The 17,953-nt window shown below is 45.5% G+C and overlaps 1 protein-coding gene across 2 annotated transcripts in view; it reads left to right on the top strand.

Moving 5' to 3' along the window:
* Window positions 1-15,594, top strand: part of Rab7a (RAB7A, member RAS oncogene family) — a 48,787-nt gene extending 33,193 nt beyond the window's left edge. Inside the window, exons 3-6 of one of the 2 annotated variants that reach the window (XM_006236849.5) lie at window positions 1,465-1,591; window positions 9,285-9,503; window positions 10,172-10,300; window positions 14,201-15,594. In XM_006236849.5, the coding sequence (XP_006236911.1) occupies window positions 1,465-1,591; window positions 9,285-9,503; window positions 10,172-10,300; window positions 14,201-14,296 (571 nt within the window). In that variant the 3' untranslated portion in view covers window positions 14,297-15,594. The remainder of the gene's footprint in view (window positions 1-1,464; window positions 1,592-9,284; window positions 9,504-10,171; window positions 10,301-14,200) is intronic. The other variant, NM_023950.4, reaches the window with a different exon arrangement.
* The last annotated feature ends 2,359 nt before the right edge of the window (window positions 15,595-17,953 follow it).

The raw sequence follows: 17,953 nt of genomic DNA, 5'->3' as shown, positions 1-17,953 counted from the left end.
TAAAAACAATTCCTTGGGAGGAACATTCTTTGAATTTTTATCAATTACATTTACTTTTTTATTATGTATGTGCACGTGCATGTGGGTATGAAGATCAGAAGACAGTGTGCAAGAATTGTTTTTCCTTCTGTGGGATCCTGGGCATTGAATTTAGGTCATCAAGCTGGGCAACAGGTGCCTTCCCCTTTGGCTGTCATACGGGCCCTGCTCTTGTTGGGTTTTGTGTGGACTTTATTTTTATAGAGACAAAAAAACACGTGGCTCGATGCCCTTGAACTCACTGTGCAGCCCAGGCTGGCGTCAGGCTTCCCATGCTGCTACCTCATCTCTCAAGCACTGGATTCCAGACCTGTGCTGCAACACCTGTCCCGGAACATTCTTTTCTGGCTGTGCACTGACAAAAAGCCTGCTGAAGCAAGTGGCTCCCTCCTGGTATTACTTGAGCGATGCATAAACACCTGAGATTACAGTGCTGTTTGGAGTGGCAGAGTGGTGATCTTCTCTCGGCTCCTTTTAGGAGTGTGTGTGTCTCCTTCTGGAAGGGAAGAGTTGCACTAGCTTCCCACCTGGGCTGCCCGTACTGAATCTTACAAATGGTGTTCTGTGTGTGATAGGTGTTTGCAGTTTTGTTTTGTACTGCTATGCTGGAATTGATGGGATTTTTTAAAATCACATGTATTTTTTTTTGCACGTGTGTATGGGTATTTATTTTGTGTTTGTTTATGTCTATGGGTTGTTGCACATGCTTGGTGCATGTGTAGAAGTCAGAGTATAATTTGCAGGAACCCTCACCCCCATTGCTCACCCCAGTGAATCCTGGGGACTGAACTCATGTCACTAGGCTTAGCAGTGCCTTTACCCACTATCTTACCTTGCTACTGCCGTGATGAGATCCAATGGCGAAGGCAACTTACAGAAAAGTTTATTATTGTAGGCTTACAATTGCAGAGGGAGAGCGCATGGTGACATGGTAGCATGGCACTGGAACAGTTGCTAAGAGCTTCTGTCTTGATTCAGAACCACTAGGCTGAGAGAAAGTAGAGAGAGTAGAGTGTGGAAACATGCACACAAATCTTTTGAAACCTTAAACCCCACCCTCTCCACAAGAGATTATGAGCCCGTGGGAGCCATTCTCATTCAGACTGCCACACCTCCTGAGCTATCCTGACAGCCCCTCCCCCTCCACTATGCCAGGAAAATACAAACCTAGTATGTGATGCTAGGGTGATTGTTGGTGCTCCCCGAATGGGAGCTGTTTCTCTCAATCATGACATCCTTTAATAAATGCTTTGTTTTTAAACTGTTGTGGTACTAGAAGTTAAACCCAGGCCTTGTCTGTGTCCGGCAAGCACTCTACCAACTGATCTATCTTCCTAGCCCAGTCAGGTTGCTTTTAAAATTGTAAATCTAAATTCCTCTCGGTCCCTTATTTGACTTAGACATGTGGGTTTTGTCCAATTTCAGTGTTGGAAAGACATCGCTCATGAACCAGTATGTGAATAAGAAGTTCAGTAACCAGTACAAAGCCACAATAGGAGCAGACTTTCTGACCAAGGAGGTGATGGTGGATGACAGACTTGTTACCATGCAGGTAAGCCTCTGCTCAGCCAGTAGCCAGACGGCTAGCTTACTGAACCTTTAAAATGGGGTGTGTGTGTGTGTGTGTGTGTGTGTGTGTGTGTGTGTGTGTGAGAGAGAGAGAGAGAGAGAGAGAGAGAGCGAGAGAGAGAGAGGAGAGGTGGGGTGGGGGTGTGTGTGTCTACAACTTTGTGGAGTTGGTTCTCTTTCTACCTTTATATGGGTTCTAGGGATTGAACACAGGCCATCAAGCTTTACCTGCTGAACTCTTGTAGACCCAGTTTATTACATCTAAACTGTCTGTCACATCTCCCTGCTTTTCAGACTGATTTATATTTGTGGAAAATGGATAATTGGTGCAGATAGGGTTGTTGGTTGGGAACACGGTGGACATGGAACCCTAGCCTCATGTAGGCTGAGGGCACATGCTTCCACCACTAAGCTACAACCCAATCCTAATTTTAAATTTATATTACAACTAGGGATTTAATTTAACAAGATTTATTGTCTTTTTCTTTTCCTTTTCTAAACAGCAAATTATAGGTCCCTTCTATGTTCTAAAAGTCTTCATTTTTATTTTCTTTTGGAGGGGTTGGTATCTGTGTATCCATGACTGAACTCATAAAGATGCCCTGGGATGCTGGGATTAAAGTCATAAGCCATCCTGTAGCTTATCTTAGTGTCTTTGTCCAGTGCTTTAGCTCAGAAATTTTTCTGGGTTTTCCTAAGTTCTTACAGCATATAGTAAGGTATATTTAACTATTTAATTGTTGGCTAACCTAAATTGATGACTCAGTGATTAAAAGCACGAGCTGCTCTTTAGAGAGGACTCAGCTTCAGTTCTCAGCACTGTCCACAACTTCAGTGCTAAGGGAGCTGCCCTCTAGGCAAATTGGTGCACAAGTGCAGGCAAACTCATAAATAAAAACTTTTATAAAGTTGAGTTCTGTTCAGCTCATCCATCCATCCATCCATCTGTTTCTTAGACAGGATCTTACTTTGTAGCCCTGGCTGTCATTGAACCTAGAAGTAATCTCTTTACTGCTAGGATTAAATGTGTACACTATCTTAGCCAGCTTTTACCTTGTTTTGAGACAGGGTCTTTGTTCTTGCTTTTCCACTACCTATACAAAGCATACATATAACTAAAACAAAAACAAGTGTGGGGCCGGAGAGATGGCTCCATGGATAAAGAAAGTCCTTGCTATGCAAAATGTGAGAGTTCATGCTCAAATTTCTAGAACCCATGTAAAACCAGAGATACCAGAGGAGCATCTATCCAGCCAGCACTACAGTAGGAAATAGGAGACAGATAGGCAATCACTGTAAGGTATGAACCATTTTAGGATGGAGGTAATGTGAGCCAGCCTCTTCCCAGCCCAACTACACATATGCACATAGATCTGAAGATATTCAAAATACCTGAGTGAAAGTTAAGGACACCAAATTTGAGAAAAAGAAATTTCTGGAACAAAGCGGAAAGTAAAACTGTGATAGGCTCAGAGGCTCCTGCCATGGGATGGGATGGGATTGGATTTTAAGTTTTAGCTTTGAAAGGACTGGAGATGTACACTGCCCATGTGTGGGGCCAGAGCTGAGACGCACCTGTACTCCCCACCTCATCCCCAGCACCCCCCGTACACCACATGTCCAGTCCCCACAAAGAGTATAAAAACAGGACGGGGAGACAGGCCAAAGATGGAGCAATACTTGTGGGACTTGGGGGTTTGAGATTGCCTCATTGTCCACCTGTCCACATGGGTGGTGGTTCCTTTGTGTGTTTGCAGGATGGGAAATTTGGAATTGAACCTAGGGTCTCTTAAGTGCTAGTAGACAAATGCTCTGCTGTTGGTCTTTGTCCCCAGATCTTTTAAAACTAGTGTCTTAGGACAGGGTATCATTTAGATGCCCAGGCACTGACCGTAAACTTGCAAAGCCTCCCCAGGAGCTGAAATTAAAGGTTTGTGTGCCCAGTGCAACTTGATGTGTATAGAATTTAAGTTTATACTCTTCAAAGGTAGGACACTCTGTCTCACAGAATTTAACAGAAACACATGCCATTCTTGACAAAAACCAAGATTACTCTGTGGGACACTTAAAATTGGAGTGAGAGATATATATGCTCCTGGCCATTTGAGGAAATCAAGACCTTCACAGTGATATAGTTTCTTAAAACAGGAATAGAAACCAGTATGGAAAAAGCTGCTATAAAAATGAAGATATGGAAAATTTAGAACTTAAAAAAACTGAAAAAAAAACATCACAGTAAGTGAAAGGCACTGTTAAACTCTAGAAGCGTGGGTAAGCTGAGGGGTTGGGCAAGGGGTCAGAGAGAACTGGAGCCTGGCTGGGTGCAGTGCCGTACACCATTAATCCCAGCATTCGGGAGGCAGGGCAGGTGGGCTTCTGTCGGTCCTGTGAGCCTCTGTGAGGCTAGCCTGGTCTACACAGGAAAAATAGCCAGAGCAACATAGTAAGACAGCTTAACAAAAGGGAACCCAAGACTGCAGGAAACAGAATGACAGCCCCAAGAGTCCCCAGAAAGAATGTGACTTGGAGGAAGGGTGGCGAGGCTGGTGTTTGGTGTTCTTCACAGCACTGCGGCGATCAGGTGAAGCGCAGGAGCTGCACAGACCTGCACTGTCAGTGCACCCAGCACGGGGTTGAGAACTGAGGTTTCGCCACACTCACTGCTGCAGTGCATCCCCACAGCCAGCGTCTGATGAGCCACACTGGAGACCCATGGCACAGAAGGATCCAGGAGAAAGCGGGAGGAGGTGGCAGCTTCTGAATGATGGGGCAGAGTCTTGAGTGAGCCCTACATATGTCTCAAGAGTTTTAGCGGGCTGGGGATTTAGCTCAGTGGTAGAGCGCTTACCTAGGAAGCACAAGGCCCTGGGTTCGGTCCCCAGCTCCGAAAAAAAAAGAACCAAAAAAAAAAAAAAAAAAAAAGAGTTTTAGCAGCTTGTAGTAAAAGATAAGAAAAGAAAGACATCACAGATAAAAATCCAGTGGTGACCTCCTTGTCCTTGAGAGTGATTTTTATATTTACAAAGGAGCCAGGTCCGGTGTCACAGTTTAGGGTCATCCGTGGCAATTGATTTATTTTTACAGGTTGGGATTCACTCTATATAGCCTAGGCTACTCTCAAACTCTTTCTGTTCTTTTACCTTCGTCTTCCCAAGTGCTGAGAAGGCAGTCGTGAACTCTCAGACCCAGTTAACATGTTGGAACTTCCTCCCTTCTTTGCGGGGCGGGGGGGGGGGGTGTTCTACCACAGACCTCTAATTAGAACTCAGTACATTGGTTTTAATTTAAAAGAAAAAAACCTTATATCTGCAGAGAACAAGTAGGCAATACAGATTTGAGAAGAAAAGAAGTAAAAGTTTCTAAAACTTTGGAAATTTCAGTTAACAGTAGATTGGACATAGCAGAAAAGATCTGCAAAATAAAAAATAAAAACAGAAAAGAGGGTTGGGTGAGGCCACACCAACTCTTTCATTTTTGTCTTTACACATGCATGTCCAGCACGTGCTCCTCCATTGAGCCATGTATAAAAGAGTGTGTGTGCGTGTGCGTGTGCGTGTGCGTGTGTGTGATGAAAAAAGAAACCAATCCAGGGATCCAGAAATCTCAACTGGCAGGAGGAATAAATTAAAAATGTACATGAATAGCAGTGATACCCAACCTCAGAAGACTAAAGAGAAGCCAGTGCCAGCGTGGCCGTGGACGCCAAGGAAGCAGCAGCCATGTGCTTGCCAACCATCCATAGCAGCAGAGCAGCGGGGTGATGTTGAAGAGGTGACACCAGCAAGCTGTTTTCAGACTTAGAACTTGGGTAATAAAAAGCACAGGTTTTTTTGTTTTGTTTTGTTTTGTTTTGTTTTTTTGTCTCTTGGCCTCCATGAGACCCCATCATAAAGACCAATAAGTTGGAATAAAGTAAACCTAACTGCAAAGGGCTAGAGGAGTCATCCAAGGAGTCGTCATGCTTGGTATGATGCATGAGGCCCTGTGTTCCACCCCCACCACTATGGAGCAAAGAAAGCATGTGGGGTTTCCTTTGGTGTCTACTCAGGATTGGTCCAAGACACTTCCTCACCACCATGCAGCCTTTATGTCATGTCCAGGGCTTCAGATTTGTGTAGTTGAGATGGCCAAGCACTTACTTGCATAGTGTCCTGGGTTCAGTCCCCAGCTCAACATGAAACGGAGCTGGAGGCAGGAGGATCAGAATTGCTATAAGGCTACCTTTAGCTACATAATGAGTTCAAGGTCAGTGTGGGCTACATTAGATGCTGTCTTTTTTTTTTTTTTTTTTTTTTTCTGATCCAATTGATAAGATATAATTGCCCACCTAAACATACACAGCCCTGTACACATCCATCCCTTAAGAACACTCATAACAACCTGTAAAGGTGCAGCGTGGAATCTTAACGTCAGCCTCCATGTTGTCCCCAGCTACTCTCTCCTAGATGCCATCTTTAAACAGGTCAATGTAAAGGCTGGAGAGGTGGCTCAGTTTAAGAGTACTGGCTACTCCCAGAAGAGTTTGAATGCCAGCATGCACAGTGGTACTCAGAACCATCTGTAACTACAGTCTCAGAGAATCTGACACCCTTTTCTGCCTCCCTGAAAAGGCATGCAAGTGGTGCACAGACACACATGCAGATGATACACTCATAGAATAAGACATCAATTAAAAACAAATTGTATAAATAAATTTGATTTGTCATGTCTATATAGAATGTAAGGACAGCCCCCTGTCTAACTTTAAATGTAGGTATTTTGTAATTACTTATAATACCTAATCCCACGGGAGTAGTTATTGAACTGTCTAGGAATAATGATGCAGAGGGAATCATTAAGTATTTATCAAAGTCATGGCCTGCTGTTAGGTGGGTTCTCAGGTGTGGCTCTTACATTTGGGTCCTACCATAAGAAAACCAGGATTGGAGTTACACATTGTAAGGTCCAGTGGGATAGTGACGGCTGTGTTACCATTCACACTTCTGATGCATTGAGGCTACAAGTCAGTGTGCAATGCTGGGTACAGCCAGGTAGGTGTGCATGAACACTGCAGACTTGGTAAGCCATGGTATCATTGAATGAAGCAGTGGTATTAGCAGAGATACAGAGAAGGCCCATGGGATAGGACACAGGTGGTGGGGCCCTTGCTGGGAACTCTTAGGGACAGGTCACACTTGGCTGGACCAAGACCTTCAAGTGGAGTAGCCAGAAGCTTCAGGACTTGAGGCGAAAAAGTACGAATGTGCACATGGAAAGTAGAGGAGTGAGAATAAGTCACACAGGGTTTAGATTGTATAAAGCATGAATGAACCCTGAATGACATTACCACCAAATACAGTAGTCCCTGGACAGGAGCATGTGCTCACAGGAAACTGGCGGTTAAGTGGGCAAAGTACAGAAAATGGCAGGCCACAGACAAGCCTTACTAGCCTGGAAGCCAGATTTCAGGGAATTGTGGTCATGTGGAGGAGGAGTGGGCAGGCAGAGGCGGGCAGCCAGGCATTGTGCTCTTCTGCAGAGTGGATGCATCTGCCAGCATAGCAGTCTCTTGTGTTTCCACTCCTCCACCCTCATCCATAACAGCAGATCCTCAACCATCACAACCTGTGGCCTAAGAGGGAAATTGGGGCAGGAATGGCCTGGAGCTGATGGAGCCCTCAGGCAGCAAGTGAGCATGGCAAGAACAGACTCTCTTCAGGCTTCAGCAAGATAGCTCCTTTAACTGGGGGTAGCGTGGGAGCAAGTCCTCTTCCTGCCCATCTCAGGATGAGATTTCTGAGGTTGGACATGTCTTGACCCCACTCTTGCTCTGGACCAGCTCTTCCCAGTCCCACAGCTCCCTAGTCCCAGTTTCTGTTTCTGTCTATGGTTTAAACCTCATCTTAACCTTTGGCATGAGGAGAGAAGCAAAAGTCTTCATTGCAGCCCTGCATATGAGGATGACTGGCCAGGGTATAAAGTACAGTATAATAAGGCAATGGGATACTGATAATTTTGGATATGAGAGAAGGTGAGTTGGAAGAGATTCACAGCAAAGCACTATTGGTGTAAGACATTTTCTTCAGGCATCATTTCCTTCTGAAAAAGTGTCATGGAGGTAATGTTTTATGCACTTGTATGTGCATGTGTCTCTCTGCACCACATTCCTACCTTGGGCACACAGGCAGCAGAGGGTGTCAGATCTCTTGGAATTTGAGATTATGGGCTGCTTGAGATTATGGATGCTAGGAATCAAACTCACGTACTTAGAAGAACAGCAGTGGTCTTAACTGATGAGCTGTCTCTCTGCCTATAAGTTTACTCTTTTGAGAAAAAATAAGAAGAGTTGGAGAGATGGCTCAGTGGTTAAGAGCACTGACTACTCTTCCAGAGGTCCTGAGTTCAATTCCCAGCAACCACATGGTGGCTCACAACCATCTGTATTGAGATCTGATGCCCTCTTCTGGTGTCTGGAGACACAGCGATAGTGTACTCACATACATAAAATAATTTTTTTTAAAAAATAGAAAATAAGTACGGTGGCAATATTAAAACTTACCACGCTATTTCCATATGCAGTATCTGCCCAAATTATCATAGTAATGGATAGATAAGTATATGAATATAGGGCTAGAGAATGGCTCTTCCAGAGGTCCTGAGTTCAATTCCCAGCAGCCACATGGTGGCTCACAACCATCTGTAATAGGATCCGGTGTGTCCGAATATAGCTACAGTGTATGTGCTCATAGATATAAGATAAATAATTCTTTAAAAATTATATATGGATATAATTTTGGGGTCGAGGACAGTATCTCATTTGGGACTTGATATAGATGAGCTTCTTCAGAGTTCACAACGCACTGGGTTCTGTTCCCACCACCAACTTCCAGAAAACTCTAGAAAATGTAAAAGGACCATTAGACATAGGGCTGTATTTTTTTCTTGTTAATTGACATATATGAATTATACTTTTGTAAGTTTGAAGGGAAGGTAATTTTTAAAACTTACTGGGAATACAACAAAATTTTCTTGAGGTTTTTTTTCTTCATTTTTATGTCTGTTCTATGTCTTTGGATTCCATATACCATTTGTCTCTAAGTTGAACATGGATGGCCCTGTAGGACAGTGTCTGTGCTTAACAAGTAGGACCTACTGCTCACTCCATATATTTTTGTCAGGATTTTTGGTCAATTTTGGTTTTAAGTTATAAACAAGAACCACCTTTTTTTTTCTTTTTTTCAGAGCCGGGGACCGAACCCAGGGCCTTGCGCTTGCTAGGCAAGCGCTCTACCACTGAGCTAAATCCCCAACCCCAAGAACCACTTTTTGACTAAAGAAATGACATTGTTAAAAATCTATAGATTAGCCTGTAATCTCAACAACCAGGAAGCTGAGGCAGAAGGATTGCAAGTTCGAGATCTGCCTAGGCTACATAGAGCAGAAAGTTCCCCCAGAATCCATTAGTCTTGAGGCTGTAGCTTCATGTTCTAGTTACACACCTGGATGAAGAAAGGAGACTCATGGGGCTGGGGATTTAGCTCAGTGGTAGAGCGCTTACCTAGGAAGCGCAAGGCCCTGGGTTCAGTCCCCAGCTCCGAAAAAAAAAAAAAAAAAAAAAGAAAGAAAGGAGACTCATGTCACTGTGCACACAGACGCTGCCCAACATCGCCTAAGACCAGGTGTTTTGTGTCTTGCAGATCTGGGACACAGCTGGTCAAGAACGGTTCCAGTCTCTTGGTGTGGCCTTCTACAGAGGTGCAGATTGCTGCGTTCTGGTGTTTGATGTGACTGCCCCCAACACATTCAAAACCCTTGACAGCTGGAGAGACGAGTTTCTCATCCAGGCCAGCCCCCGGGATCCTGAGAACTTCCCTTTTGTTGTGTTGGGAAACAAGATTGACCTGGAAAACAGACAAGTAAGCTTCAGCAGTGCAGTTACCGTCACAGACTGTGCTTGTCTGGGACCTGTTCAGAGGGTTCTCTACCAGGCTCAGAGTAACGTGGGAATGAAGTGGGCTTGCTTATCACCTAGTACCCAAGCTGACCTCAGCCAGCTTCGGTGTGGGCAGTCCTGGCTCTCAGAGTCTCAGTTCCCCATTTGTACCTTAAAGGAAGGGATTGCTTTTCTCATTTTGGGGTAGGAGGAATGCTGTGGGCTTGAGTCTACACAGCACTTCTGTTAGAACATAGCTTTGTTAATTATAGCTCAGCTTATTTCTGACATGTCTTTTTCCAGATTTTGTCTGTTGTTTCTTGACTGGGGCAGGGGTAGGGGCAGGAAAATCTGTGCCACCTGCCCTTCTGGACAGGTGGCCCTAGATGAGTGAGGGAAACAGGTTTGTATCAGAGATAGGCTGTGTACCCCAGGAGGATCACTCTCCTTTGGCCTTTGGCCCGTGGGCTGGCTATGGACAGAGATAACTGGAGTTTGGATCCCTCTTGTGGGCAGCAGAGTGAGCTGCCCTGCAGGTCTATAGGCCACATCCTTCCTCCTTCCCAGATGTGTTCTCTCACCTGTGTACTTGTATGGGGAGGCCTGAGTCCTCTGCTGTCCATGTCACAAGTGTCCTTCTCCCTCCCACAGGTGGCCACAAAGAGGGCACAGGCTTGGTGCTACAGCAAAAACAACATTCCTTACTTCGAGACCAGTGCCAAGGAGGCCATCAATGTGGAACAGGCCTTCCAGACAATTGCTCGGAATGCCCTTAAACAGGTGGGTCTCCAGGGCCCTTGCGCTGCATGGCGCCCTCTGGTGAGGCCTGATGTCCTTCCCTGGCTGCATCTGGGATAAACTAAGGTGCTTCTCTGAGTGGTTGTGTCATGACAGACCCTGCCTCAGCTCCTGTGAGATCCACTGCTTTATTAGACATCTGAAAGACACAGGGCAGAGCTGGGCTATGGCTTGCTGATAGATAGCACACTTACCTAAGAGGAGCGGCCTGGTCCTCCAGTAGTGAGGTCCAGATAGAGTGAAACCGTGGGAACAGGACAGCAGCGCCCTTGTAAAGGAGCTTGCTTGTCCCTGGGTTGGTTTGTTTTGCAGTGCATTTTAGCCAATCAGGCCACTTAGGGGTCTCGCACCAAATCCCTGTTTCTATTTAATGAGATAAACTTGAATCACATCTCCCTGCTGTTTAACCATTCGTGTCTGAGCTTGTGCCCCTTATGCAGAACCAAGGACAGCTTTAGAGGGTGATTGTGATTACCCAAAACTCTCAATCCCAGGAAATTGCTTTTTCCTGAGAGTGGTTATGTAATACACAAGTAAGAAATGCAAGAAACTGCCTCAAGGGACCCAGAGCTCCCAGCTACCCTCTTCTGTGAGAAGATACCACCGTGAACTAGGGCAGGATAGAGGCTAGGTCTGTGGCACTATAATTCCAACTATTGGAGAAGCCAAGGTGGGATGGCAAGTTCAAGGACAGCTAGGGCAACATAGTAGGGCTGAAAGTGTAGCTCAGTGTAGAGTCTTTGCCTAGCATATGCAAGGTTCTGGGGTTTGTTACACTTTTGGGGGGAGTTTAATTAAAAACAAAGTGTGGACTTGGGAGCTCCAACCAGCAAGCTGTGGGTGTCAACCCTAACTGCTGACTCTCAGCTGCCTCCTTCAGAGCACTGTCCCTTTGAACCTCTCCTCCTAGGCTCCATACTGTTGGGGTTTAAATCTTGGCTCACATCCGGACTAAGCACAACAGGCCAACATGGAGAGGTTTAATGAGAGAAGAGTAGAAGAGGGAGAAGTAAAGGCTGCCGTAGGCACGTGGAGGGAACGGGGGAAGGGAATGGGGAGAGAAGGGACAAAGAGGGCAAGAGAGCAGAGGAGGGAGAATGAGGAGGGGAAGCAGCCCCTTATACAGTGGGGGTGAGGGTGGGGAGGTGTTGACAGAATACCGACAGCTACTGTGAACGGCCAGCGTGTTCTCAAGAGGTTTCCTGGACATCTTAGTCTTTCACCTTTTCTTTACTGGTGTCCTTTTGAATTCTTCAGATCAGGATACCTTTAGAATGGGGCTTTTTTTAGTTCTCTGACTCACCAAGGGTCCTTATACCAACCTGTGGTCCTTTCTGAGGTAGTCCTTGGGAATGTGCCCAGAGTGACCTTATGAACTCTTAGTGAGTAGACATTACCTTCTCCTACGTCCAATTTCTTCCCCTTCTCCCCCCAGTTCGTGTATCCTTTGGTCCTAGAAAGAAAAGGCCATCTTAGCTGGGTGTGGTAGTATCTGCCTATAATTTCAGCACTTATAGAGCCAAGTTAAGAAGAAAGGAGGATGGCAAGTTCTAGAACAGCCTAGCCTACACAGAGAAAACTCCAGATGAGCTAGAACATGCTGTAATCCCAGCACTTGGGAGGTAGAGGTCTCAGGATCAGGAGTTCAAGGCCAGTCTCGGCAACAAAGAAAATTGGAGGCCACCCTGGGATATAAAAGACCCTAACAACAGAAAGGCATCTGTCAGTTACCTTTTGAAAGGTCTGGGTGGGAGGAGCTCTTAGCTCCTCCTCCCTTCAAAGAACTCTGTTTCCAGTGATGTGAGTATTGGGAAGTAGCCACTATCCCCTTGAAAACTGTGACCTTTGTTTAAATCATCATGTTTCTCTTCCAGCATGCACAAACTGCCCTGGCCATGGCTGGATTCCTTTACCTCAGTAGTTCTCAACCAGGCTGCAACCCTTTAATATGCTCCCTCATGTTGTAGTAACCCCAAAACATAAAACTGTTTCTTCATAACTGTAATTTTGCTAGTTAATACATTGTAATGTAAATGTCTGATATGCAGGATGACCCCCTTGTGACTCTCTTGTGGAGAATTGTTACCTGGGCCATCTTTATTTCAGCATATTTTCAGCATATATATATATATATATATATATATGTATGTATGTATGTATGTATGTATGTATGTATGTATGTATGTATATGCTGTCTTCAGACACACCAGAAGTGGGCATCAGATCCCATTACAGATGGTTTTGGGTCACCATGTAATTAATGGGAATTGAACTCAGGACCTCTTGAAGAGCAGGAGCCATCTTTCCAGAATAACAAATAACATAACATAACCATAACAGAATACACAGGTCAGACAGCTCATACAGAAAACGTTTTATTTTGTTGTCACAGTTGTACAGTCTGGGGCTCTCCTGGCATGTACATGACCGTCTTCTTGTCCACACAGAGCAACTTTGCTCAAAGAGCAAATGTGATAATTTGCCCTCTGTTGTCCAAGGAGCAACATATACAATAAGCCCTGAAGCTTGAGCTTGACGGTTGGTATAGAGTGCTCTCCTGGCATGCATGAGGTCCTGCCCCAGTTCATCTCCAGTACTACATAAATCTAGCACAATAATGCATGTCTTAGACGCCCAGCACTAGGTGGAGGGAGGAAGACTTAGGAGTTCAAGTTCAAGGCCAGCCTGGGATACATGTGAGACTGTGTCTGAAAAGAAAAATTGAAGTGCTGTGAGAGACGATGTCACAGCTAGCCTTGTCTAGTCTGAAGACTCTGGGCATAAGTAGGCATGGGGTGGAGATGAGGGCTTCAACATAGAAACTTTGGGGTTGGCGCCCAATCTGTCCAAGGTTGTTACTCATGTTCTTTGCTTTTTGTGTTAAATGTGTATATTAGTGCTGACGGGAATATAAGTTTATTGCTGTTTATAATAACCAAAAAGTCAACACCATGCAAATGTTCACAACCTTGTGACTGTCTGAACAAAGGTAGTCCATATTCTCCGTGTGCCCCTCCGTTAACAGGGGCAGGAGGGCGGGAGCAAGGCTGTATGTAACACATTGGCCAAAACCAATCCAGGACCACGCTGTGCTGCAGAGTAAGACCCTGGACTACCAGAATGAGGACGACGGCCCATTGGCAGAGTGCTTACATAGCACATGTGGAGCCCTGGGGAAGGAGAAAAAGACTGCTGGTGGGGAACAAGCACCGCGCAGCAGGGGCTTCCCCTTGAGGTGATGAGCATTCTGAGGTGATGATAGGGGCCAGTTTTGTAAGTACACCAAGACCAGTGTGTTACACACTTGGTGCACTGGACCCTAGAAAACCTAGGATATTTTTAGCTATTGTGAATAAAATTAAAATAATACTGTTTAGGAAACGTTTTTCCCCCTCTTGGGTACAGTGCTGTGGTATGGGCCCCAGGGCTTGGTATGTAGGCACCCAGTCCCTCCTGAGAGAAGAGCCCAGTGACTCAAGTCCTTATCTACTCAGGCAGTGCGGGTACTGATGATGTCACTATAGCTTTGCCCCTTTGGCTGCAATATGTGAGAGACAAACCCAGGAAGAAACTAGCTCCTAGGCAACAATCCAGAAAGTTGAATGGGAAGTGGTAGCAAGGGGAGCATCCTGGGACCATGGAGCCTTGAACAGGGCCCTAGCTGACAGTTAAGAACTGGCAGTGACAGAAACCCTATGACAGAATGATAGAAATCCAGCACCTTAGCAGGGTGTGGTCCACAGTGCTCAGAACTTGAGTTGGCACACATTCTGGCTGGCTCCTGCTGACTGAATCTCCTCACAAAGTCTGCCACCCTATCGTATGGGTATACTGTGACTCCAGTCGTCACCCCCCTCCCCACCCCTCTCTCCTCCTATCCAGGAAACGGAAGTGGAGCTGTACAATGAATTCCCTGAACCCATCAAACTGGACAAGAACGAGCGGGCCAAGGCCTCCGCAGAGAGCTGCAGCTGTTGAAGAGGCAGTGAGCACAGAGCACAGAGTCCTTCACAGACCAAGAACACACACGTAGGCCTTCAACACGCGTCCCTCCTCCTCTAAACAGACCAGAACGTGAGCTCTCACATCCAGCTGCCAAAAGAAACTCCACACACACACATACACACATGCACACACACACAGACATACACACACAGCAAGCAAACTCCAGCCTGTGCCTGTCAGGGCTCCTGGGGCAGCTGTCCACCGTGAGCCCTGTGTATGGCATATGGCGGAGACCCTGGGTGCTCTGGGGTGCAGTGGGCGTGGAAAGCTTACTCTTTTTGTCCACTGGAAAGTGAGAGAACTGTTCACAGTTCATCTGTGTCTAATTATCTGATTTTTTTTTTTAACGGTCTTGTGGTCTTTTACCCCTACCCTCCTTGAAGGTCCTGTGGGAAGGCTGGTGCCCAGGCTCCGTTCTGAGCAGGCTGTTTTGTATGTATCTGTTAATGCTTGTTACTTTTAACTAATCAGATCTTTTTACAGTATCCATTTATTATGTAATGCTTCTTAGAAAAGAATCTTATAGTACATGTTAATATATGCAACCAATTAAAATGTATAAATTAGTGTAAGGAATTCCTGGGTTGTGTGTTTAAGTCCTCTAACGCAGGCGTGCAAGGTGGAGGGTTGAACCCTGTCTGGATTACAGAGTGTTAGAGACTCAAATTTGGAAGTCCAGCTAGCGGCAGTATTCTGTACAGTAGACACAAGAATTATGTACGCCTTTTATCACAGACTTAAGAGCCAAAAAGCTTTTCATCTCTCCAGAGGGAAAACTGAATGAGACAGTTCCCTTCTGTGTCTAAATTTTCCAAAAGGTTGATTTGCATAATACAGTAGTGTATACAATGGATAAATTGCTGTTACTTCAGAAATTAAAATTATCATTTTCTCCCTTTCTGTTTTTCTTCTGTTCAACACTTCCCAATGCCCTTAGATCACTGTCCTACTCAAAGAGGAAAGGAGAACCCCACCAGACCTGTCCCAGTCAGTGACTCTACCTTTGTTCTAGAAGGCGCTCCTTTCAGGGTTGTGGTACCTGTAGGTTAGCAGATCCCCTCCTTTCCCACCCACCCTAGTGTGGCCCAGCACTAACCCACAGTCTCTTGGGTTGAGCCCTGGCAGTTCTGTCCCCTCCTGAGGTCCTGCCCTGCATCATGGCTTGCTTCCCGGAGCACTTCCCCTCCAGAAGTCTACATTCTAGGGTGTAGGCTGAGTTCTTCTGTAAAGAGATGAGCGTGATGCCAATAAAATTTAACAAGAACAAACAACAGTTGCTCTCTCTGTCTGTTTTCTCTCGAAGACTTGAGCTGTGTGGGGACATTCTCAATGTTCATTGGATTCTCGGTGGTGCACAGAGGCAAGGGTGCCTTCCAGCTTTTCCCTAGAATGCCTACCCTAGTGTGGATCTTTTTCTTAGCCACAGTTTTGGGAAAGGTTCAAACTGGCGAACTTTCAGATACAAACTATAACATATCTCCACCAAAACACAAAGTCTGTAAAGTTAACAGGAAGGCTCACTAGAGATGAAACATGGCTGAAGTTACATATGGTTATGTAGTCCTGGCCTTACCACAGCTACTATGGTCACATAGTCCTGGCCTTACCACAGCCTGACCTAGTCAACGCCAGTCAGGGCCAGAGTAAGACACTGGCTCAGAAACTTTAAAACCTCAGAAATTAAAGTAAATGGGCATTATAGTTTACATCTACAATCTCAAAACTGGGGAAATAGAGGCAGAAGGGTTGAAACCTTGGCTCCATAGAGCATCTCTGACCCCCAGACCCTGCCTTCAGAGAGCAGGTGGCCCCTGTGTATATTGGGTCACTGGAGTGACCTGGCCTTCCTGCACTTGTGGGGCAGCCATTCCCACATCCATGGCTGGTCTTGAGTGGTAAACCCCAGGATCTGCTCTCAGCTGTCGGAGTGGATAGAGTCAGCAAGGACCCTCCTGGGTGGCTTCTAGAGAGAGCCAGAGAGAGAAGAAATTTATCATTTGATTTTTCAGTTTTCTGGTTGTTTGTTTAAGGCCTGCCTCTTTTGGCTGCAGATTGGTATCTGTGTTGAATTGAGAGTATTAGGCAAGGTCATGATGTCCTATCATGTCAACATTTTTCTTAGCAAGAAGAAAATCACCAGAAACAGTGTAAATATCCCATACTGATTATACAGATTTAAGCTTAATGTGCAGGAAGCATGACACCCTTAAGCCAGTGGTTGTGAAGGTAGGAAAACATGTGTTTTTGATGGCCCTAGGAGCCCCTAATCATACATTTTTGTTGCTACTTCATAACAGTAATTTTGCTACTGAGCAGTGTCTCAGTTCCTAAGACCATCGGGAATATGTGTTTATTCGATGGTCACAACCCATACTTGAGAACTGCTGCCTTGAATTGTTAAACTTGTCCTGCTGCTTGGCTGTATTTTCAAGGCCATAGATGTGGCCGTAGTTCATCGTGTTTTCGGGTTATTTTTACTGCCAAGGCCATTTGAGGATCTGGTCTGAGTCACAGGCTAGAGGGGATTTTTCGGCCCCTTAGGCTGCCTTTGACCAACTCTTCCACCTGTGTCAGGGGCTTGTTGACCATGGCTTTGCTTGAAAGTGTGAAGGGCACCTTTCCTCCCTATTGATGCTCCTCTTTGCAGACTGCACAGGGTAGAGTTCCGTGAGGGGTCTGGCCCTGACAAATGAGTCAGAGACCCCCTTACAGTATTAACACTTTGAGAGATGCCCTACCATCCCCCAAACTTAGTTGGCTTTGGAGGGCAAGGGTAGAAAGATTCTACCTTTATATTCCTCTGACCACATTAGTATAGCCACTGCATATGGTTACTTAGGGAACACCCAGGAGGTACCTGTCCGGTATTGTAACTACTGTGGAATATTTGTACAAAAGCCAAAAGAACGCTTGAACTTTGATTAGATGTGTATTTTTGTTCTCTAAGTCAGTTATTGCAATTATTGTTGATCCAAGCAGAGGTTTGACATCAGTGTATCGAACTCTGACCTATATACCGTATGGGACTTGCTCAAGCCCTTGTCACTTTGCAGATAGTCTTTTTTACTTGGGAAACACCAAGCCATCTCACGGAACATAACAGTATCACACCACCTTAATAAAATAATGCTGAACCAAACGCAGAATGAGTTATTACCTGTGGACACGCTGTTTCCAAGTAAACATTACTGTGAACATAGGACAGGCCCCTGGAGTGGCCCGCAGTACCTGCTTTTGATTTTGAGTGGACATTACAGAGTGGAGACAGCTTTACATCCTGAGATGAGTAGCAGCCACAGGCCTTTACTCTGGTTATTTCGCTTTTTTCCTTTCTCCCTCCCACGTTGTCTTGGGCTGTTGGAAGACATTCTGAGACAAAGTATGGTTGGGCCTGAGATGGGAGGGCAGAGCCAGCTTCTGGCTGTGCTCAGGTAGCAGTGACCACTTAATGTACACACAAAACGCATTTGTTCTCTAAAACTGAACTAACGGTTTGTGATGACCGGGAAACTCACTGAGCTCAGTAAAACTGGCTGCACCCAAAGTCCTGCCTCCCTCATTTTGCACAGATGAATCTACCTATTGAGTCGCGCATTGTGACGTCTCACAGTCCAGTTCATAGCATCCATG

The sequence above is a fragment of the Rattus norvegicus genome, chromosome 4 (genome assembly GCF_036323735.1).
Source record: "Rattus norvegicus strain BN/NHsdMcwi chromosome 4, GRCr8, whole genome shotgun sequence".
NCBI lineage: Eukaryota > Metazoa > Chordata > Mammalia > Rodentia > Muridae > Rattus > Rattus norvegicus.
This window is presented reverse-complemented; position numbering and strand designations above follow the sequence as displayed.